Here is a 23,341-nt window from a genome sequence, read left to right as displayed (position 1 = left end):
CTGGCGGAAACAATACAAAAATGTCAAAATCAAGTTTTATTGGTCACATACACATGGTTAGCAGATGTTAATGCAAGTGTAGTGAAATGCTTGTGCTTTTAGTTCCGACCGTGCAGTAATATATAACAAGTAAAGAGTGAATCTTTAAGTAATCAGTTCATTATAGCTATACATAGTTTCCAATAGCATAAGAAAATATAAGGTTGTGTACTTTTTCAGAAATATGTTAATCCTAGATGTGTTATATTTAGTGGTTTGTTTAGTTTTAACTGTTGTGAATTCCTCTGTCCATTAGATTGCCACCCAGAACAGTCTGGAGCTGGTGGAGGACCCTAAAGCTGCAGCCGTGGAGGAGATCGCAGCGAAGCTGGGCCTGCGCAAGGTAAGATGGAACCACTAGCTTATACTATTGGCTTTATTTTAGCTATTCTAGATTCTGATGTCAACCTTCTATCTATATCACTATCAATTCCATTTCGATTGTTAATTTTACTGTATTGGAATAGAATTGACCTCAACCCTGTTCAAGACACTAAGATTGTGCTCTGCAATATATATCCACTCTTGTTTTTATGGTGTAACTTTAGACTTAGACGTCCACGCAGAATTCTGCATTTTTTCACACATAGAAAAATATATATATATCTTGCTGTGTTTTGCTCTGCATCAGACTAATTTTGTGCTTCAGTTGCACTTCTCCACTCATATGAGAATTCACACAGCACACTGATGAATGACACAAATATTAATTTTCACAAAGTCTGCTGCCTCAGTTTGTATGATGGCAATTTGCATATACGCCAGAATGTTATGAAGAGTGATCAGATGAATTACAATTAATTGCTAAGTCCTTCTTTGCCATACAAATGAACTGAATCCCCAAAAAACATTTTCACTGCATTTCAGCCCTGCACAAAAGGACCAGCTGACATGTCAGTGATTCTCTCGTTAACCTCGCTAGGCTAGGTGGGACGCTACCGTCCCACCTGACCAACATCCAGTGAAAGTGCAAGGCGCCAAATTCAAACAAATCTCATAATTAAAATTCCTCAAACATACAAGTATTATACATAATTTTAAAGATAAACATCTTGTTAATCCAACCACAGTGTCCGATTTCAAAAAGGCTTTACGGTGAAAGCATACCATGCAATTATCTGAGGCCAGCGCCTAGTCACAAAAACATACAGCCATTTTCCAGCCAAAGAGAGAAGTCACAAAAAGCAGAAATAGAGATAAAATTAATCACTAACCTTTGATGATCTTCATCAGATGGCACTCATAGGACTTCATGTTACACAATACATGCATGTTCGATAAAGTTCATATTTATATCCAAAAATCTGTTTACATTTGCGCGTTATGTTCAGTAATGTTTTGCTTCCAAAACATCTGGTGATTTTGCAGAGAGCCACATCAATTTACAGAAATAATCATCATAAACGTTGATGAAAGATACAAGTGTTATACATAGGATTAGAGAGAAACTTCTCCTTAATGCAACCGCTGTGTCAGATTTCAAAAAAGCTTTACGGTGAAAGCACACCATGAGATAATCTGAGTACAGAGCTCAGCGACCAAAACAAGCCATACAGATACCCACCAAGTTGTGGAGTCAACACAAGTCAGAAATAGCGTTATAAATATTCACTTACCTTTGATCTTCATCAGAATGCACTCCCAGGAATCCCAGTTCCACAATAAATGTTTGTTTTGTTCGATAATTTCCATCATTTATGTCCAAATACCGCCTTGTTGTTTGCGCGTTCAGTACACAATCTAAACTCACGACGCGCGTGCAAGTCCAGCGGAAAGTACGGACGAAAAGTCCAAAAAGTTCCGTTACAGTCCGTAGAAACATGTTAAACGATGTATAGAATCAACCTTTAGGAAGTTTTTAACATAAATCTTCAATAATGTTCCAACCGGAGAATTACTTTGCCTTCAGAAATGCGATGGAACGCAGCTAACCTTCACATGAACGCACATGGTCAGCGCATGGTCAGCTCGTGGCGCTCTGGGAGAGACCTTACTCATTCTCCTCTCATTCGCCCCCACGTCACAGTAGAAGCATCAAACAAGGTTCTATAGACTGTTGACATCTAGTGGAAGCCTTAGTAAGTGCAACATGACCCCATTTCCACTGTATCTTGGATAAGCAGAGTTGAAAACATACAAACCTCAGATTTCCCACTTCCTGGTTGGATTTTTTCTCAGGTTTTTGCCTGCCATATGAGTTCTGTTATACTCACAGACATCATTCGAACTGCTTTAGAAACTTCAGTGTTTTCTATCCAAATCTACTAATAATATGCATATCCTAGGATCTGGGCCTGAGTAGCAGACAGTTTACTCTGGGCATGCTTTTCATCCGGATGTGAAAATACTGCTCCCTACCCCAAAGAAGTTAACCGGATATCAATCCCGAAGAAGTTTTAAACCCCCTATGCTCCTTTGAGACCCCTCTTTCAAAGTCACTGTTCTCTTCTAGCCAATGGTAGCCAAAATAATGGGCAACTGGACATTTTTATGCATGATGGGATGTTACTTGCTTAATTAACTTAAGAACTGCACCCGTGTTGGAAGTACCTACTTTCAATGTACTTTGTATCCCTCATTTACTCAAGTGTTTCCTTTATTTTGGCAGTTATGTCTGTCTGTCTGTCTCCTGTCTCTGTCCTGTCTGTGATATATAAAACTAGTTCAGTTGTTTCATATTCCAAATACAGTAGGCTAGACTTCTACATTGCATCCAGCAATTGAGTTATTCAGATTCTGTCACCAAACAAGATTAAGAAGCCAGTTTACATTTTCACTGGACTATCCACACAAACACCGACTATAATAATTACCCCTAAATTATTGCTGCCACTATTTCAATGTAATTTCCTGTCCTACAGAGGAAATGCACCTTTAGGTTCCACCTCTGAAAAAACGACAAAGGCTACTTGTATATACAGTGCCTTCGGAAAGTATTCTGACACCTTGACTTTTTCGACATTTTGTTACGTTACTGCTTTATTGTAAAATGTATTAAGTTGTTTTTGTCCTTCTATAATCTACACACAATAGCCCATAATAACAAAGCAAAAACAGTTTAATTTTATGAAAAATAAAAAAACTGAAATTACATTTACCTAAGTATTCAGACCCGTTACTCAGTACTTTGTTGAAGCACTTTTGGCAGCGATTACAGCATAGAGTCTTCTTGGGTATGATGCTACAAGCCTGACATACCTGTTTTTGGGGAGTTTCTCCCATTCTTGTCTGCAAATCCTCTCAAGCTCTGTCTGTTTGGATGGGGAGTGTTGCTGCACAGCTATTTTCAGGTCTCTCCAGAGATATCTGGGCTCTGGCTGGGCCACTCAAGGACATTTAGAGACTTGTCCCGAAGCCACTCCTGCATTGTCTTGGCTGTGTGTTTAGGGTTGTTGTCCTTTTGGAAGCTGAACCTTCACCCCAGTCTGAGGTCCTGAGCGCTCTGGAGCAGGTTTTCATCAAGGATCTCTCTGTACTTTGCTCAGTTCATCTTTCCCTCAATCCTGACCCAGTCCCTGCCGCTGGAAAACATCCCCACAGCATGATGCTGCTACTACCATGCTTCACTGTAGGAAGGGTGCCATGTTTCCTAAAGATGTGACGCTTGGCATTCAGACCAGAGACGTTTGGCCAAGCGAGCTGATGTGCCTTTTACTGAGGGGCTTCCATCTGGCCACTTGACCATAAAGGCCTGATTGGTGGAGTGCTGCGGAGATGGTTGTCGTTCTGGAAGGTTCTCCTATCTCTACAGAGGAACTTTGGAGCTCTGTCAGAGTGACCATCGGGTTCTTGGTCACCTCCCTGACCAAGGCCCTTCTCCCCCGATTGCTCAGTTTGGCCGGGCGGCCAGCACTAGGAAGAGTCTTAGTGGTTCGTATTATAGCAAAATAAACCGGATTCACACTGGGCATTTCAGATTTGTCAATTCAAGGCCAAATATATCATACGATGACTTATTGACTTAAATCGTTGTGTAAGCTCTAGCCATAGTCTTTCAGCTCGAAAAAATGGATTTCCACCTCAATTTCATTCAGGATCAATCTCTAGACTGCTGATTTGGCTACATAGTTTTATGGAATTTAAGACTCCAGGTTTCAGGAAATGTTCTATTTATTATTTTTACGCAAAATGCGGCAACTTCCTGACGGGGTCACTGACCCCCTTCGGACACCCCCCTACACAACCTTAGGTCTACTTCAGCACCATTTTCTCAGACAATCCTAGGGAGAGCCCTGACTACATTTTAAAATGTATTTCTACTGAAGAGAAGCCAATTACCAAGTTCCCATAAGACTAGCCTACCATTCCTAATGAGGCAGTCTTCTGCCAACATCTGCCGCCTTGGGGTCCGAGGCCGGGAGTTCCGCCGCAGTGAAGTGCTACTCATAAAGATTCTTAAAGTTTGGCAGGTCTGGTATGGTGTTCTACTGACTGTCTTCCTGTGTTGTCTTTACTGTAGGTGGGGTGGATATTCACTGACCTGCTCTCTGAGGACACCAGGATAGGAACGGTTAAATACACCAGGAACAAGGTGAGAACACATCCATACACTGTCTGGACAAGCACTATAACCTTAACCTGTAGACCAGAATTGCCAAAAACCAAGGAATAGCCTAACGCACAGCATCAGTTTTGTGAACGAATCCAGACAACTCTAGGTGAACAAAGCTGAAATATCTGACTTCTTTATTTCTTTGATCATTAAAATGTTTTATCTTGTCTGTGTAGGACTCGTATTTCCTGAGTGCAGAGGAGTGCATCACGGCTGGACACTTCCAGAACCAACAGTCTAACCCCTGCAGACTCTCACCCGACGGACACTTTGGGTCCAAGTTTATCACTGTGGTGGCCACAGGTACGCTAGCTACTCATGGCTCACCTAACTAGGCTACCTGTGGCTCACTCTAAGCCTCTAAGCGGTTAGAGCGTTGGGCCAGTGACCGAGCTATCAAGATGAAACATCTGTCGATGTGCCCTTGGGCAAGCCACCTAATTTGCTTTATGGTTGACCCTGTAAAACATATTTTCTCTGAACCTATCTGGTGTATGTGACAAAAGTTGTATTTTATTTTATATATACATACAGTGCATTTGGAAAGTATTCAGACCCCTTGACTTTTTCCACATTTTGTTACGTTTCAGCCTTATTCCAAAATGTGTTGAATAATAAAAAATAAAAAACTCAGCAATCTACACACAATACTCCCATAATGACAAAGCAAAAACAGTTTTTTTGATTTTTTTTGCCAATGTATTAAAAATTAAAAAAACGGGTACCTTATGTAAATAAGTATTCAGACCCTTGAGCTCAGGTGCATCCTGTCCATTGATCATCCTTGAGATGTTTCTACAATTTGATTGGAGACCACCTGTGATAAATTCTATTGATTGGACATGGTTTGGAAAAACACACACCTGTCTTTATAAGGTCCCACAGTTGACAATGCATGTCAGAGCAAAAAACATGCTGAGGTCGAAGGAATTGTCCGTAGAGATCCGAGACAGGATTGTGTCTAGGCACAGATCTGGGGAAGGGTACCAAAACATGTCTGCAGCATTGAAGGGCCCCAAGAACACGGTGGCCTCCATCATTTTTAAATGGAAGAAGTTTGGAACCACCAAGACTCTTCCTAGTGCTGGCCGCCCGGCCAAACTGAGCAATCGGGAGAAGGGCCTTGGTCAGGGAGGTGACCAAGAACGCGATGGTCACTCTGACAGAGCTCCAGAGTTCCTCGGTGGAGATGGGAGAACCTTCCAGAAGGACAACCATCTCTGCAGCGCTCCACCAATCAGGCTTTTATGGTCGAGTGGCCAGATGGAAGCCACTCCTCAGTAAAGGCACATGACAGCCTGCTTGGAGTTTGCCAAAGGGCACCTAAAGGACTCTCAGACCATGAGAAACAAGATTCTCTGGTCTGATGAATGCCAAGCGTCACGTCTGGAGGAAACCTGGCACCGTGCATACGGTGAAGCATGATAGTGGCATCATGCTGTGGGGATGTTTTTCAGCGGCAAGGACTGGGAGACTAGTCAGGATCGAGGGAAAGTACAGAGAGATCCTTGATGATAAACCTGCTCCACAGGTTCACTTTCCAACAGCACAACGATCCTAAGCACACAGCCAAGACAACGCAGTCGTGGCTTCAGGACAAGTCTCGATGTCCTTGAGTGGCCCAGCCAGAGCCCAGATCAAACATCTCTGGAGAGACCTGAAAGTTGCTATGCAGCGACGCTCCCCATCCAACCTGACAGAGCTTGAGAGGATCTGCAGAGAAGAATGGGAGAAACTCCCCAAATACAGGTGTGCCAAGCTTGTAGCGCCATATCCAAGAAGATTCGAGGCTGTCATCGCTGCCAAATGTGCTTCAACAAAGTACTTAGTAAATGGTCTGAATACTTATGGGCTCTTTCTGTTTAAATTGTTTTATAAATTGACGAGGGACATTTTTTTATCAATTTTTGAACAAGGCTGTAACGTAACAAAAAGTGAAGGGATCTGAATACTTTCTGAATGCACTGTGTATATTTTGCTATCCTGGGCCTGCGCTACTGTCTAAAATAGCAATCTGTTTACATAACATTGAGTGATGATTGGTATTACCTGATCTTGTGATATTCATAGATCAGGAAATCCCTAGCCTGGTCCCAGATTGTTTTGTGCCGTCTTACCACTCCTATACAATTTATTTGTGTCCGTTTTGCGAAATTATTCTTGCATCTCCTCTCAAACTTAACAGTACAGCATCACCACATAGGTTATAAATGACAGAAATATATAAAACAAATCCTATGGTCTTTGACCAACGGTGGTATCAACCCCCAGTCGGACTCTGTGTTACCCGCCAGGTGGTCCTGATAACCAGGTGCACTTTGAGGGTTACCAGGTGTCTAACCAGTGCATGGCCCTGGTGAGAGACGAGTGCCTACTGCCCTGCCGAGACGCCCCCGAGCTGGGCTACGCTAAAGAGTCCAGCACAGAGCAGTATGTACCGGACGTCTTCTACAAGGTACAGGAACACACACACACGCATTCTTAGACTGTCTGAACTTCTCAAAGCTCAATAAACTCTGAAAGACACTGCACTCAAAGTCACTACCGTTTCTTTCTCCCCACTAACATACCATTTGTCATTTTAGTGCACCAAACATTTTCTTTTGGCTGAAACTAACGGAACAAACGTTGACATGCTTGATTGATGACGTTTATTATGCTTCAATTAAGTTAAATGATTCCGTTGATCAGTTAAATGGATGTGGCTATGGTATGAATAAATGGAGCTAGCCAATAGTGTTGCTGGAAAAATTGCTATACTGTTACATCGCAATATTATTTCGATACTTTGACTCCAAGAATTGATTGTTTATTTTTGCTAGGTAGCGTTAGCTAGCGCTAGTCAGTTGTACCTGTGCCAGAACTCCAGTATTTTTCATCCTATAATTTGTTCTTCATTTTAAATAGTGAGCCAACATGTTTTCAGCACTTATTTCTATTACTAACCACGTTTCCATCCACAGGTTTTATTCAAGTAAAGTCATACCATATAAATAAAATAAACCACGACAGCTGTGATGGAAACAGGAAGTTTCAGTACAATTTTATAAATGCCGACAGATAATTTGTTAGTTCGACGTGGGATCTTTTTGTCTGTAATTAATTATGCGCGAATTGGCTGTGGATATGCCTTTATGTGCCATATTGATATAATAAACCATCATATCGAAGTAAACTTGGAGTCACGTGATGATATGGTGTGATCCTCCCACTACGACTTGGGAAAGCATGCAGTTTATTAGGCTACAGATGAAATAAGTTATCATGAACTTCACAGGGTGGTGAAAGTGCACGGTGATGAGCTTGATGCTCCTTTCTAATAAATATTGAGGGTCTTATTCTGGTGACATGATCGATGCTTGGCTGGCATTTGACAAATTTTAAATTTATATTTCTTTGTCCATAATAATCTCATGTAGGCTATACCCGCACTGTATCTGCCAGCTGTTGGCTAGAGCGCATGTACCAAGACCAGAGTGGACACATTCGCTATATAACGCAACATGTTTAGTGATAAAACTATCAGTTGAAAATGCAAAGGAAACACATTTTTCTATTTTTGTTTACCCCATTTTCTTCCCAATTCCGTGGTATCCAATTGGTAGTGAGTCTTGTCTCATCGCTGCAACTCCCGTACGGACTTGGGAGAGGCGAAGGTCGAGAGCCGTGCATCCTCCGAAACCCAACCAAGCCGCACTGCTTCTTGACACAATACCCACTTAACCCGGAAGCCAGCCGCACCAATGTGTCGGAGGAAACACCGTGCACCTTTTGCTACAGTATTCCTATTTCTCTCTCCATTGATGATTGTTCTTCTCTTCCTCAACAGGACAAAGATAAATTTGGCAACGACATCACATATCTAGCCCGGCCTCTTCCTGTGGAGTACCTTATCATAGACGTGAGTATGATTAAAACATTTTTTGCCGAGGTTTCCGTTAAAACAAGAAGAAAAATTCATAAAATTGCATGTGAATTCATTGTTCCTGCCAGCAACATGGTTAACCATTGCACCCGTACTACTTTCTCAATTTCCTTCTCATTTAACTTCTCAAAGGATTGCCATACAGGACTTCGCTGCTTTCGCTTGCCTTTCTATTCTCCATTTTCCCAACTGTTAATGATGATGATGTAGTGGTGGAGAGTCGACTCCAAAATAATTGATTCCTAAACTCCTTGCACGTCGACTCCCATTTCTGAGTGCTAAGATTTTACTCTTAAGATTCAGTATCGGAACGGTGGAGAATGATTAGTTTCCGTGCTGTATCTCGCAATGGAAGGCTGTATGTCACACTTTCTTGGCTTGCAATGTCTCATAACTTCAATAAAGCATGGCCTATCATCAATGAATAGGCTGGGATATTGAGATTAGCGAGATGCAACACTTGGCTCTCACACAGTCACACACAGTATGTGCACAGGTTCACTTCAAGCTGTTCACAGCTTGGTAGCCAGGGCACCAAAGCAGTGGAAAAGTTGAGCCTTCCGCTTCAACGCTCTTAGTTGTTGCGGATATTGATCCACCAAGCTGTTTACTTTCTGCATCTACGTTTAAAAAAACAAACAGTTTTTCGGTTAGGAATTTTTCCTAATTTTAAACATCCTAATTTCGTTTAAACGTTCACACCCCTAGATTGAACAAAGTCTTGCATATACAGTGCCTTCAGAAAGTATTCACACCTTCACTTTTCCATAATTTGCTGTTACAGCCTGAAGTTAAAGTTGAGATTTTGTCACTGGCCTACACACAATACCCCATAATGTTAGTGGAATTATGTTTTTAGAAATCTTTACAAATTAATTAAAAATGAAAAGCGGAAATGTGTTCATTCAGTAAGTATTCAAACCCTTTTCTTATGGCAAGCCTGAAATAAGTTCAGGTATACAAATTTGTCTAACAAGTCACATAAATTGCATAGGCTTACTCTGCAATAATAATGTAATTTTTGTTGTTGTTGAAAGACTACCTAATTTCTGTACCACTCACATACAATTATCTGTAAGGTCCCTCAGACGAGCAGTGAATTTATAAATGTATTTATAAACATCAGCAGACGCCACAAAGTGCTTATACAGAAACCCAGTCTAAAACCCCAAACAGCAAGCAATACAGATGTAGAAGCACGGTGGCTAGGGAAAAACTCCCTATAAAGGCAGGAACCTAGGAAGAAACCTAGAGGAACCGGGCTCTGAGGGGTGGACAGTCCTCTTCTGGCTGTGCTGGGTTTGAGATTATAAGAGTACATGGCCGTTAAGGCCCGACCGTTCTTCAAGATGTTTAAACATTCATAGATGACCAGCAGGGTCAAATAATAATTAGTGGTTGTAGAGGGTGCAGCAGGTCAGCACCTCAGGAGTTGTCCATTGGCTTTCAGAGGTTGAGACAACAGGTGCAGGGAGAGATGAAGAGCGGGAACCAGAAGACAGGAGAACTTCACCGGATGGGTGACCCTAGCCCCCCGGCACATAGACTATTGCAGCATAGATAATGGAGGCTGAGACGGGGGGTCAGGGGACCCTGTGGCCATGTCCAACATTACCCTCGGACAGGGCAAACCTGGCAGGATATAACCCCACCCACTTTGCCAAAGCACAGCCCTCACACCACCAGAGTGATATCAACAGACTACCAATTTACTACCCTGAGCCAAGGCTGAGTGTAGCCCACGAATATGTCCACCGTACGAGCCCGAGCAAAACCAGACAGGAAGATCACGTCAGTGACTCAACCCACTCTAGTAGAGTATAGCACTAACTGTGCTAGTGTCAGACTCTACTAAGCTGGCAGGCTGGCTTAACCGCCTGCTGCCTGGCCTACACCCTATCTCCTTGTGGAGCTAGAAGAGTTAGACGGGGCTCTCTGTTGATAGCACCCCTCCAGCTTGGATGGAGTCGGTCACTCCTCAGCAGGCTTGGCCCCAGAAAGTTTTCAACCAGCGATTTAGTTTTTATTTATTTATTTTTATTTAACTAGGCAAGTCAGTTAAGAACAAATTCTTTTTTACATTGATGGCCTAGGAACAGTGGGTAACGGCCTTGTTCAGGGGCAGAACGACAGATTTTTACCTTGTCAGCTCGGGGATTCAATCTAGCAACCTTTCGTTTACCTGCCCAATGCTCTAACCACCTGCCGCCCCAGGTAGCCTAATGTTGTGCGAGTCTGCTGTAGAGCTCATCACTCCCCTTAACTGGAGCCCAGAGACAATTACTCAATGCCAACACGTCTTTCTAGTTGATTTACACGCTGAAGCTATGTTGCCCTTTGTGACCCGTTTCATCCTTACACCGTTGGTGCCAACGTGGATAACAATATCCCTATACCATCTACACTCGCCAGTTTTAGCCTCAGCCAGCACCTTCTTCAGATTAGCTTTTGCGTTGATATCCCTGCCCCCTGGTAAACAGTGTATGATCGCTTTTAAAGTCTAATATTGCGGGCAATGGAGTTTTCAAATTTGTCAGAGCTAATGGTGGGAGGCTTCGGCAGCTCACACCCCGTAACGTGTGGAAGAGACACCTGAGAAGGCTTGTGCTCTGACTCCGTCTCGTTGCTTAGTGGGGAAACCCGGCTAAAAGTTGTATATTGGCTGAATGAGCGACACTGGTTGAGCACGCTGAAAGCATTTCTTTCCAGAAGCCCTGAGGAAGTTGTTCGGCTGCGAGGATTGTGCAGGCGGATTAACACTTACCTGTATTTACTGGTGGCACAGATGCTGTATCATCCTTTCCTACACTTAAATTGCCCTCGCCTAACGATTGCGTCTGAAGGCTAGCTTGCAACTCGGCTATCCTCGCCATAAGGCAATAGTTCTTCTGTATATTATAAGTTCTTCTTCATATACAAGATCCAAGATGGCGTAGCAGTGTAGACGTGTTTGTTTAGTCCTCTCGTGTACGTTTGTATTTTTTTCGTATTTCTTGTATATAATTTAAAAAAAAAAATCTATCTCTTTTCGATTTTTAATTCGATTATACCTTCCGGTAACCTACCTCACCCAATGTGATACGGAATCGCTATTATTTTTTAACTTTGGAACACATTCAAGAACCCCCAGTAGCTAATCAGCTACAAGCTATTTAGCCGCTGCTAGCAGCTTTTACCTTCTGCACAGACACCAACCCTGTTATTAGCCTGGATATTACTCACCAATTTACCAGCATCGGACTGTCTCTCGACAACAACGCCGGATTCCTGCCGTAATCCCTGAGCCACTATTTCTGATCCTCACAGCTAGCTTGCAGCTAGCGCCACGAAGCTAGCACCAGTTAGCAAACACAATTCTACAATCACAACCTCTCTTTCGCCATCGCCATCCGGCTTGGATTCTCCGTCGACACGACCACGTCTGGTCTGCAGACGAATACCCCATCCGCTGTGCCCTCAACCGGCCTCCGTCTGAGCAGACCCCCTCCGTCTGAGCAGACCACCCCCCGGGCTACTAACTTTAAACGCCGCGTGCTAGCTTAGTGGCGGCTTCCCTGCTCCATCTACGGCTGCCCCCTGGACACTATGATCACTTGGCTACATAGCTGATGCCTGCCGGACTGTCCATTAATTCACGGTACTCCATTCTGTTTATTTGTGTTTTATCTGTCGGCTCTGTGTTTTAACTCAGGCTCTGTGTGTAGTTAATCCGACCCTCTCTGCCTAGTCGTCGCCATTTTTACCTGCTGTTGCTGTGTTAGCTGACTAGCTGCTGTTATCTCACCTGTTGTTTTAGCTAGCTCTCCCAATCAAGACCTGCAATCACTTTATGCCTTACTGTATGTCTCTCTCAAATATCAATATGCCTTGTATACTGTTGTTCAGGCTAGTTATCATTGTTTTGGTTTGCAATGGACCCCGTAGTTCCACTCTCCGTACCTCTGATACCTCCTTTGTCCCACCTCCCACACATGCGGTGACCTCACCCATTGAGACCAGCATGTCCAGAGATACAACCTCTCTTATCATCACCCAGTGCCTGGGCTTGCCTCCGCTGTACCCGTGCCCCACCATACCCATGTCTGCACATTATGCCCAGAATCTATTCTACCACGGCCATAAATCTGCTCCTTTTATTCCTTGTCCCCAACGCTCTAGGCGACCAGTTTTGATAGCCTTTAGCCGCACCCTCATCCTACTACTCCTCTGTTCCTCGGGTGATGTGGAGGTAAACCCAGGCCCTGCATGTCCCCAGGCACCCTCATTTGTTGACTTCTGTGATCGAAAAAGCCTTGGCCTCATGCATGTCAACATCAGAAGCCTCCTCCCTAAGTTTGTCTTACTCACCGCTTTAGCACACTCTGCCAACCCTGATGTCCTTGCCGTGTCTGAATCCTGGCTTAGGAAGGCCACCAAAAATTCTGAGATTTCCATACCCAACTATAACACTTTCCGTCAAGATAGAACTGCCAAAGGGGGAGGAGTTGCAATCTACTGCAGAGATAGCCTGCAAAGTTCTGTCATACTTTCCAGGTCTATGCCCAAACAGTTCGAACTTCTAATTTTAAAAATTAATCTCTCCAGAAATAAGTCTCTCACTGTTGCCGCCTGCTACCGACCCCCCTCAGCTCCCAGCTGTGCCCTGGACACCATCTGTGAATTGATCGCTCCCCATCTAGCTTCAGAGTTTGTTCTGTTAGGTGACCTAAACTGGGATATGCTTAACACCCCGGCAGTCCTACAATCTAAGCTAGATGCCCTCAATCTCACACAAATCATCAAGGAACCCACCAGGTACAACCCTAAATCCGTAAACATGGGCACCCTAATAGACATTATCCTGACCAACTTGCCCTCCAAATACACCTCTGCTGTCTTCAATCAAGATCTCAGCGATCACTGCCTCATTGCCTGTATCCGCTACGGGTCCGCGGTCAAACGACCACCCCTCAACACTGTCAAACGACCACCCCTCAACACTGTCAAACGCTCCCTAAAACACTTCTGCGAGCAGGCCTTTCTAATCGACCTGGCCCGGGTACCCTGGAAGGATATTGACCTCATCCCGTCAGTTGAGGATGCCTGGTCATTCTTTAAAAGTTACTTCCTCACCATATTAGACAAGCATGCTCCGTTCAAAAAATGCAGAACTAAGAACAGATATAGCCCTTGGTTCACTCCAGACCTGACTGCCCTCGACCAGCACAAAAACATCCTGTGGCGAACTGCAATAGCATCGAAGAGCCCCCGCGATATGCAACTGTTCAGGGAAGTCAGGAACAAATACACGCAGTCAGTCAGGAAAGCAAGGCTAGCTTTCTCAAACAGAAATTTGCATCCTGTAGCTCTAACTCCAAAAGGTTCTGGGATACTGTAAAGTCCATGGAGAACAAGAGCACCTCCTCCCAGCTGCCCACTGCACTGAGGCTAGGTAACACGGTCACCACCGATTAATCCGTGATAATCGAAAACTTCAACAAGCATTTCTCAATGGCTGGCCATGCCTTCCTCCTGGCGACTCCAACCTTGGCCAACAGCCCCCCCCCCCCCTGCTACTCGCCCAAGCCTCCCCAGCTTCTCCTTTACCCAAATCCAGATAGCAGATGTTCTGAAAGAGCTGGAAAACCTGGACCCATACAAATCAGCTGGGCTTGACAATCTGGACCCCCTATTTCTGAAACTGTCCGCCGCCATTGTCGCACCCCCTATTACCAGCCTGTTCAACCTCTCCTTCGTATCATCTGAGATCCCCAAGGATTGGAAAGTTGCCGCGGTCTCCCCCTCTTCAAAGGGGGAGACACCCTGGACCCAAACTGTTACAGACCTATATCCATCCTGCCCTGCCTATCTAAGGTCTTCGAAAGCCAAGTCAACAAACAGATCACTGACCATCTCGAATCCCACCGTACCTTCTCCGCTGTGCAATCCGGTTTCCGAGCCGGTCACGGGTGCACCTCAGCCACGCTCAAGGTACTAAACGATATCATAACCGGCATCGATAAAAGACAGTACTGTGCAGCCGTCTTCATCGACCTGGCCAAGGCTTTCGACTCTGTCAATCACCATATTCTTATCGGCAGACTCAGTAGCCTCGGTTTTTCTAATGACTGCCTTGCCTGGTTCACCAACTACTTTGCAGACAGAGTTCAGTGTGTCAAATCGGAGGGCATGTTGTCCGGTCCTCTGGCAGTCTCTATGGGGGTACCACAGGGTTCAATTCTCGGGCCGACTCTTTTCTCTATATATATCAATGATGTTGCTCTTGCTGCGGGCGATTCCCTGATCCACCTCTACGCAGACGACACCATTCTGTATACTTCTGGCCCTTCCTTGGACACTGTGCTATCTAACCTCCAAACGAGCTTCAATGCCATACAACACTCCTTCCGTGGCCTCCAACTGCTCTTAAACGCTAGTAAAACCAAATGCATGCTTTTCAACCGTTCGCTGCCTGCACCCGCACGCCCGACTAGCATCACCACCCTGGACGGTTCCGACCTAGAATATGTGGACATCTATAAGTACCTAGGTGTCTGGCTAGACTGCAAACTCTCCTTCCAGACTCATATCAAACATCTCCAATCCAAAATCAAATCTAGAGTCGGCTTTCTATTTCGCAACAAAGCCTCCTTCACTCACGCCGCCAAACTTACCCTAGTAAAACTGACTATCCTACCGATCCTCGACTTCGGCGATGTCATCTACAAAATTGCTTCCAATACTCTACTCAGCAAACTGGATGCAGTTTATCACAGTGCCATCCGTTTTGTTACTAAAGCACCTTATACGACAGCCCACTGCGACCTGTATGCCCTAGTCGGCTGGCCCTCGCTACATGTTCGTCGTCAGACCCACTGGCTCCAGGTCATCTACAAGGCTATGCTAGGTAAAGTGCCGCCTTATCTCAGTTCACTGGTCACGATGGCTACACCCACCCGTAGCACGCGCTCCAGCAGGTGTATCTCACTGATCATCCCTAAAGCCAAAACCTCATTTGGATGCCTTTCCTTCCAGTTCTCTGCTGCCTGCGACTGGAACGAATTGCAAAAATCTCTGAAGTTGGAGACTCATCTCCCTCAACAACTTTAAACATCTGCTATCTGAGCAGCTAACCGATCGCTGCAGCTGTACATAGTCCATCGGTATATAGCCCACCCAATTTACCTACCTCACCCCCCCATACTGCTTTTATTTATTTACTTTTCTGCTCTTTTGCACACCAGTATCTCTACTTGCACATGATCATCTGATGATTTATCACTCCAGTGTTAATCTGCTAAATTGTAATTATTCGATTTTTTGCCTACCTCATGCCTTTTGCACACATTGTATATAGATTCTCTTTTTTTCTACCATGTTATTGACTTGTTTATTGTTTACTCCATGTGTAACTCTGTTGTCTGTTCACACTGCTATGCTTTATCTTGGCCAGGTCGCAGTTGCAAATGAGAACTTGTTCTCAACTAGCCTATCTGGTTAAATAAAGGTGAAATAAAAAAAAAATATATATACAAATATTAATAGGGCACCTATTGATATATGGGTAAAAAATCAGACATTGAATATCCCTTTGATCAAGTTATTAATTACGCTTTGAATGGTCATTACAGTGATATAGGCGTCTTTCCTGACTCCGTTGAAGGAGAGGAAGCGTTAATGGCTGTGATAGGAGAAAATTGAGGATGGATCAACATTGTAGTTAACTTCTTTGGGGTACCCCCGCTTCTTCTCAATTTCCGCCTAACGACATACCCTAATCTAACTGCCTGTAGCAAGGATAGCATATTCTTGGTATCATTTGAAAGGAAACACTCTGAATTTTGTGGAAATGTGAATTGAATGTAGGAGAATATAACACAATAGATCTGGTAGAAGATAATACAAGGAAATAAACATACATTTTCAGTTTTTTTATTGTTGCTGCATCATCTTTCAAATTACCAAGAACATCCAAACATACGGATAGGATGCTGTGGATGATTTGAATGAAGAACATAAGATGGCAACAATAGCTGAGCAAAGTTTTGGACAGATAACTTCAAAAATGAGCGAGCTACATGACATTGAGCATGAAGTCACCCAGGTGTCCCACACAAATGTACCCAAGTGGCCGAATTGGTACAGTGATACATTTTGAAGGAAAGAACTATATACAAAATACATAAATGCTATTCTAACACACACCAAAAAAAAATATATATATATGAAAATAATAATAAAATAAATAAATAATAATAAACAAACAAATAACAAGGGTAACTATTTACACATTTTCTATTTACAATTTTCTATTTACAATATTGTATATTTTATAAATAAATAAATAGATAGATAAATATTGTGAAGACCCTCAGTCCTCTACGCAATATTGTGCTGCTGGTGCCATGGCCCTCTTTCTGCTGTAAAGCAGAGGCTTACTGTGCAGGTGATGGGGCATTTCCTGTGACAAAGGGCACAACGTCTCCTCCCCACTGTGCCCTTTTTGCCCTGAGGCACATTCATGCCTGCAGAGTTGAATCTGGGCAGGTGAACACCACTGGTTGACGGAGCAGAAGGTGCTGCAGTGGACTTGCTGTAGCTAGCAAGCTCCTGGATGAGCAGCTCCCTGAAGGCTAGCTGTGAGATGGGGGGCTGTCTCTATCAATTTCCTCTATAATTTGGGTTAAATCTGTATACCTAGACTTTGTTTTAGCTTTTCCTGATTTATTCGCCATAATTTAAATATATAAACTTGTTGAAAATGCTATTGAATATGTATTGCTATGCGTAACACTCGTGGCTCCGTCAAGTAGGATTTGCAATGGCGAATGAACCTCTTTTACGCCAGAGTTTACGACAAAGGCTGGTCTTCAAACGTATAACCATTACATATTGCCGTTTACCTCAGCTCATTGGCTATCCTCAAAGCTAGATTTCAAGATGATCAGTGGTCATTGGTCCAAAATAGTCAATCAACGATAGACCGGTCCTACCATTGGTGCGCAATGAGGTCATTGATTGGTGTCTTCAAATCGGTTTATTTCGGGCAATACGTCCCGGGAAAAGAGCCATCATGTATGGTTGTGTTAGTAACAACCAGAGGATTGCAATGAAACCAACCATGACTGGATAAATGTTTGTTTAGTGTGTGTATTTACCACAAACGCTTCGTCCAAAGTTGAATGAGAGGGAAATCACGACGCAACCGGTTTACAAATGTTTCGTGTTAGGCTATAAAAATTGATTTTATCAAACAAAACGAACATTCACTGTGTAGTTAGGACACTTGGCATTGCCACCAGAGGAAGATCTTCAATGGTAAGCGATTTATTTTATTGTTATTTCTGACTTTCGTGACGCTAATGCTTGGTTGGAAAATGCTAGTAATACTTGTGTGTGTGGGGCGCCGTCCTCAGAAAATCGCATGTTTGCTTTTGCAGTAAACCTTTTGGAAATCTGACACAGTGGCTGGATTAATAGGACGTTCATCTTTTAAATGATGTAAGATACATGCATTTACAAGAATGTTTAATACAACGAATGGTGTATTTAAAATGTTAGCTCTCTGCAGTTTCACCGGATGTTGGCCTGGTGGGACGTTAGCGTCTCACCTACCCTAGAGAAGTTAATCTACAATGCTAAACTAATTGACAGTGAAAAGGAAGCCTGTAAAGAGTATAAATATTCCAAAACAATGCTCTAAAGTAATACTGAAAAAAATGTGGCAAAGCAATTCACTTTTTGTCCTGAATACAGTGTTACGTTTGGGGCAAATACAACACATTACTGAATACCTCTCTCCATATTTTCAAGCATAGTGGTGGCTGCATCGTGTTATGGATATTCTTGAAGTTAAGGACTGGGAAGTTTTTCAGAATAAAAAATAAACGTAATGGAGCGAAGCACAGGCAAAATCCTAGAGGAAACCTGGTTCAGTCTGCTTTTCACCAGACACTGGGAGATTAATTCACCTTTCAGCAGGGCAATAACCTAAAACATCAGGCCAAATCATTGGAGTTGCTTACCCTGAAGACAGTAACCATTCCTGAGTTGCCATGTTACAGTTTTGACTTAAATTTTCTTAAATCTATGGCAAAAACTGAAAAAGGTTGTCTGGCAATGATCAACCAATATGAACGCTTGAAGAATTTCCAAAATAACATTTGGCAAGTGTTGCACAATCCAGGTGTGGAGCGCTCTTAGAGACTTACCCAGAAACACTCACAGCTGTAATCGCTGCCAAACGTGATTCAAACATGTATTACCTCAAGGGTTTGAATACTTATGTAAATTAGGTATTTCTGTATTTAATTTTCAATAAATGTGGAAATATTTCTAAAAACATGTTTTCACTTTCATTATTTTTCCCCCCGCAGTAACTCAACAAAATGTGAAATAAGTCGAAGGTTATTAATACTTTCTGAAGGCACTGTAGGTAATTCATCAATGACATGTTGAGATGAGTAGCGGTAGGGCAGGTTTTAGAGTTTAGCATACCTAGCAGGGTCAGTCAACTGAAATAAGCCTCTGTCAATCAATATTATTCCATTTACATGCCTTCCAACTAGCAAGTTCATATACACATGTTGTTTTCAGAACATTTTGGTTGCTGTGTATGTTTACGAACAACTAAATGGTCAAACCGAAACTTTGCCCAATGATGTCAGGATGATGTGTTCCTCTTTCCACAATAATGTCGTAAAATGTTGGCATCTCCATGCCATGCAGCCATACATCTACCACCTCACCCTGGGGTGGTGCTAGCCAATGATGAGCCAGAGAAAATAAAGAGAACTAGATAGACTTGCCAAATATTTATTACCATCTGAGAGCACTTAATTCCTTCTTGTATTCTGTTTTCATATTGACATCTCTTTTCTTGGCTCTACATCTCACTGATGTCAGAGGGAAGGCGCGTGCTCTCAAAGATCTAACTCGTTTCCAGTCAGTCAACTCTTCTTCTTCGCTCTCCATCCAGATAACCACCACGTTCCCCAAGGACCCCCAGTACACCTTCTGCTCCACACAACGCTTCCCCATTGAGAACAGAGACATCCTGGGAGAGACGCAGGTAAACATTATCACACACACACCATTCTCCTCCACACAACGTTTCCCCATAGAGAACAGACACATCCTGGGAGAGACTTGCTCAATAACACACCCACAGTAACAAATAAAATGTTATATTTTGTTTGCTTCAGTAGCCAAATAGTGACCTACATACTTCTCTCTGTCTCAGAGCTTTCAGAAGGCTCTGTCATTTCCCCCCGTGACCCTATAACCCTCTTTGGCAACAGCCATAATTTCTGCTATGTTTCAACCTGACCTGATCACATATAACTGTCTGCCAATGAAAATGAATGCTCATGTTTAGAGTCCCTGAGCTATGGGGGGGTTATAGGAAATGATTACTCTCGATCATATTCCATGTTTTCCCCTTTCTGTGTGTGTAACAGGACTTCCACAGTTTAGCTACGTACCTGTCCCAGTGCACCTCCACTGTATTCCTGGACATTGTGTCGGATTTTCACCTACTCATCTTTCTGGTCACCAACGAGGTCATGCCTCTCAGAGTAAGTACTGTAATGCCACTCACTCTTTTCCACACACAAACACTCTCATACAGATTCGCGCGCACACCAAACACTTTCAAGTACAATGTTTTGGTTTGTTGTCACGCTACAAAAGGTTCAGATTATCACCACGTTTGTCCAATGTGGAAGTGGTTAGTGTCGTAGTCGTCAGGATGTTTTTCCTGAGAATGTCTTTGATGGCGGTTAAATACATTACACGCTTTATATAATCACGCTTCTCCATCTGGCAGTCTGACGGATGAATCTGGGTTTGGCGGATGCCACCTGCCCCAATGCATAGTGCCAACGGTACATTTTGGTGGAGGAGGAATAATAGTGTGAGGCTGTTTTTTTTATGGTTCGGGCTAGGCCCCTTAAATCCAGTGAAGGGAAATCTTAACACTACAGCATACACTGACATTCTAGACGATTCTGTGCTTCCAACTTTGTGGCAACATTTTGGGGATGGCCTTATCCTGTTTCAGCATGACAATGCCCTCGTGCACAAAGTGAGGTCCATAGAGCAAGTCCCCGCAGCAATGTTCCAACATCTAGTGGAAAGCCTTCCCAGAAGAGTGGAGGATGTTATAGCAGCAAAGGGGGGACTAGCTTCATTTTAATGCCTATGATTTTGGAATGAAATGTTCGACGAGCAGGCATTCACATACTTTTGGTCATGTAGTGTACCTTTACGCACTTTAAAATACAGTGCCTTCCAAAGTATTCATATCCCTTGACTTATTCCACATTTTGTTGTTACAGCCTGAATTCAGGTTGGTGATAAAAACATCTATTTCATCCAATCTACTCACAATACCCCCAATACCCCCCAAAGTAAAAACAAGTGTTTATAATTGTTTGCTAATTTATAGAAAATTAAATACAGAAATATCTAACTTACATAAGTATTCACACCCCTGAGTCAATACATGTTTGAATCACTTTTGGCAGCGATTACAGCTTTGAGTCTTTCTGGGTAAGTCTCTAAAGAGCTTTGCACACCTGGATTGTACAATATTTGCACACTGTTCTTTTTAATATTCTTCAAGCTCTGTCAAGTTGGTTGTTGATCATTGCTTGACAGCCATTTCCAAGTCTTGACATACAGTACCAGTCAAAAGTCTGGACACCTGCTCATTCCAGGGTTTTTCTTTATTTTTACTTTTTTCTACATTGTAGAATAATAGCGAAGACATTAAAACTAGGAAGTAACTCACATGGAATCATGCAGTAACCAAAAAAGTGTTACACAAATTGAAATATATTTGAGATTCTTCGAAGTAGCCACCCTTTGCCTTGATGACAGCTTTGCACACTCTTGGCATTCTCTCAACCAGCTTCATGAGGTAGTCACCTGGAATGCATTTCAATTAGCAGGTGTGCCTTGTTAAAAGGTCATATGTGGAATTTATTTCCTTAATGCGTTTGAGCCAATCAGTTATGTTGTGACATGGTAGGGGTGGTATACAGAAGATAGCCCTATTTGGTAAAAGACCAAGTCCATATTATGGCAAGAACAGCTCAAATAAGAAAAGAGAAATGACAGTCCATTACTTTGAGACCTGAAGGTCTGTCAATCTGGAAAAGTTCAAGAACGTTGAAAGTTTTTTTCAGGTGCAGTCTTATAAACGATCAAGCGCTATGATAAAGCTGGCTCTCATGAGGACCGCCACAGGAAAGGAAGACCCGGAGTTGCCTCTGCTGCAGAGGATACATTCATTAGATTAACTGCACCTCAGATTGCAGCCCAAATAAATTCTTCAGAGTTCAAGTAACAGACACATCTCAACATCAACTGTTCAGAGGAGACTGCGTGAATCAGGTCTTCATGGTCAAATTGCTGCAAAGAAATAACTTCTAAAGGACCCCAATAAGAAGAGACCAAGAAACATGAGCAATGGACATTAGACCGGTGGAAATATGTCTTTGGTCTGATGAGTCCAAATTTGAGATTTTTGGTTCTAACGGTGTGTCTTTGTGAGACGCAGGGTAGGTGAACGGATGATCTCTGCATGTGTGGTTCCCACCGTGAAGCATGGAGGTGATGGTGTGGGGTGCTTTGCTGGTGACACTGTCTGTGATTTATTTAGAATTCAAGGCACACTTGACCAGCATGGTTACCACGCCATTCTGCAGTGATACACCATCCCAACTGGTTTGTGCTTAGTGGGACTATCATTTGTTTTTCAACAGGACACTCCAGGCTGTGTAAGGGATAATTGACCAAGAAGGAGCGTGATGGAGTGCTCCATCAGATGACCTGGCCTCCACAATCACCCGACCTCAACCTGTTTAGGATGAGTTGGACCACAGTGGGAAGAAAAAGCATTCAACAAGTGCTCAGCTTATGTGGGAACTCCTTCAAGACTGTTGGAAAAAGCATTCCAGGTGAAGCTGGTTGAGAGAATGCCAAGAGTGTGCAAAGCTGTCATCAAGGCAAAGGGTGGCTACTTTAAAGAATTTCAAAATATATTTAGATTTGTTTAACCTTTAAAAATATATATATATTATTACATGATTCCATATGTGTTATTTCATAGTTTGGATGTCTTCACTATTCTTCTACGGTGTAGAAAATAGTAAAAATAAAGAAAAACCCTTGAAGCTTGTTCAAACTTTTGACTGGTACAGTATATTTTCGAGACAATTTTTTTAAAGTCAACTGTAATTCATGTTCAACACTGTTATTGCACACAGTGAGTCCATGCTACTTGTGACTTGTTAAGCTAATATTTAGTCCTAAACTTTAGGCTTGTCATAACAAAGGGGTTGAATACTTATTGACTCTTGACATTTCATGTTTTCATTTGTTTTTAATATGAAAACATTTCTAAAAACATATTTTCACTTTGACATTATGGGGTATTGTAATACATTTTAAATTCAGGTTAACATCACGGAATGTCGAAAGTAAAGGGGTGTGAATACTTTCTGAATGTGCACAACAGAGTTATAATAATCTGTTCATAGGACAGCATTAGTCTGCTGCTGGACGCGGTGAAGACAAAAGACGAGGAGCTGGCTCAGACTTGGAAGAAGTCTGAGCAGTGGGCCACCATCGAGCAGCTGTGCAGTAAGTACCACTGGCCATCAAGGAGTGCGCTGACATGCCTTAGTTGAAATTATTAAATTTCTATAAAAGCCAATCCATCTCTTCTCAACAGCTAAAGTGATGGATGAGTTGAACTTGTCTTGCATTAATTTCAGTAGACCTTTATTGACCACAAAGACCAATTTGGAATCAGCTCATTACATGTATCATTCCTACAT

At 42.8% G+C, this 23,341-nt stretch overlaps 1 protein-coding gene across 1 annotated transcript in view; it reads left to right on the top strand.

Moving 5' to 3' along the window:
• The window catches only part of nploc4 (NPL4 homolog, ubiquitin recognition factor), a 49,337-nt gene that overhangs the window by 23,343 nt on the left and 2,653 nt on the right, over positions 1–23,341 (top strand). The window contains exons 9-16 of the mRNA XM_071393866.1: positions 296–382; positions 4,499–4,570; positions 4,768–4,894; positions 6,886–7,046; positions 8,421–8,492; positions 19,474–19,566; positions 19,955–20,071; positions 23,042–23,144. Of these exons, the coding sequence (XP_071249967.1) occupies positions 296–382; positions 4,499–4,570; positions 4,768–4,894; positions 6,886–7,046; positions 8,421–8,492; positions 19,474–19,566; positions 19,955–20,071; positions 23,042–23,144 (832 nt within the window). The remainder of the gene's footprint in view (positions 1–295; positions 383–4,498; positions 4,571–4,767; positions 4,895–6,885; positions 7,047–8,420; positions 8,493–19,473; positions 19,567–19,954; positions 20,072–23,041; positions 23,145–23,341) is intronic.

This window comes from Salvelinus alpinus, chromosome 3, assembly GCF_045679555.1.
Source record: "Salvelinus alpinus chromosome 3, SLU_Salpinus.1, whole genome shotgun sequence".
In the NCBI taxonomy this organism is placed as follows: domain Eukaryota; kingdom Metazoa; phylum Chordata; class Actinopteri; order Salmoniformes; family Salmonidae; genus Salvelinus; species Salvelinus alpinus.
Note: the sequence above shows the minus strand (reverse complement) of the source record. Positions and strands in the feature narration are given on the sequence as shown.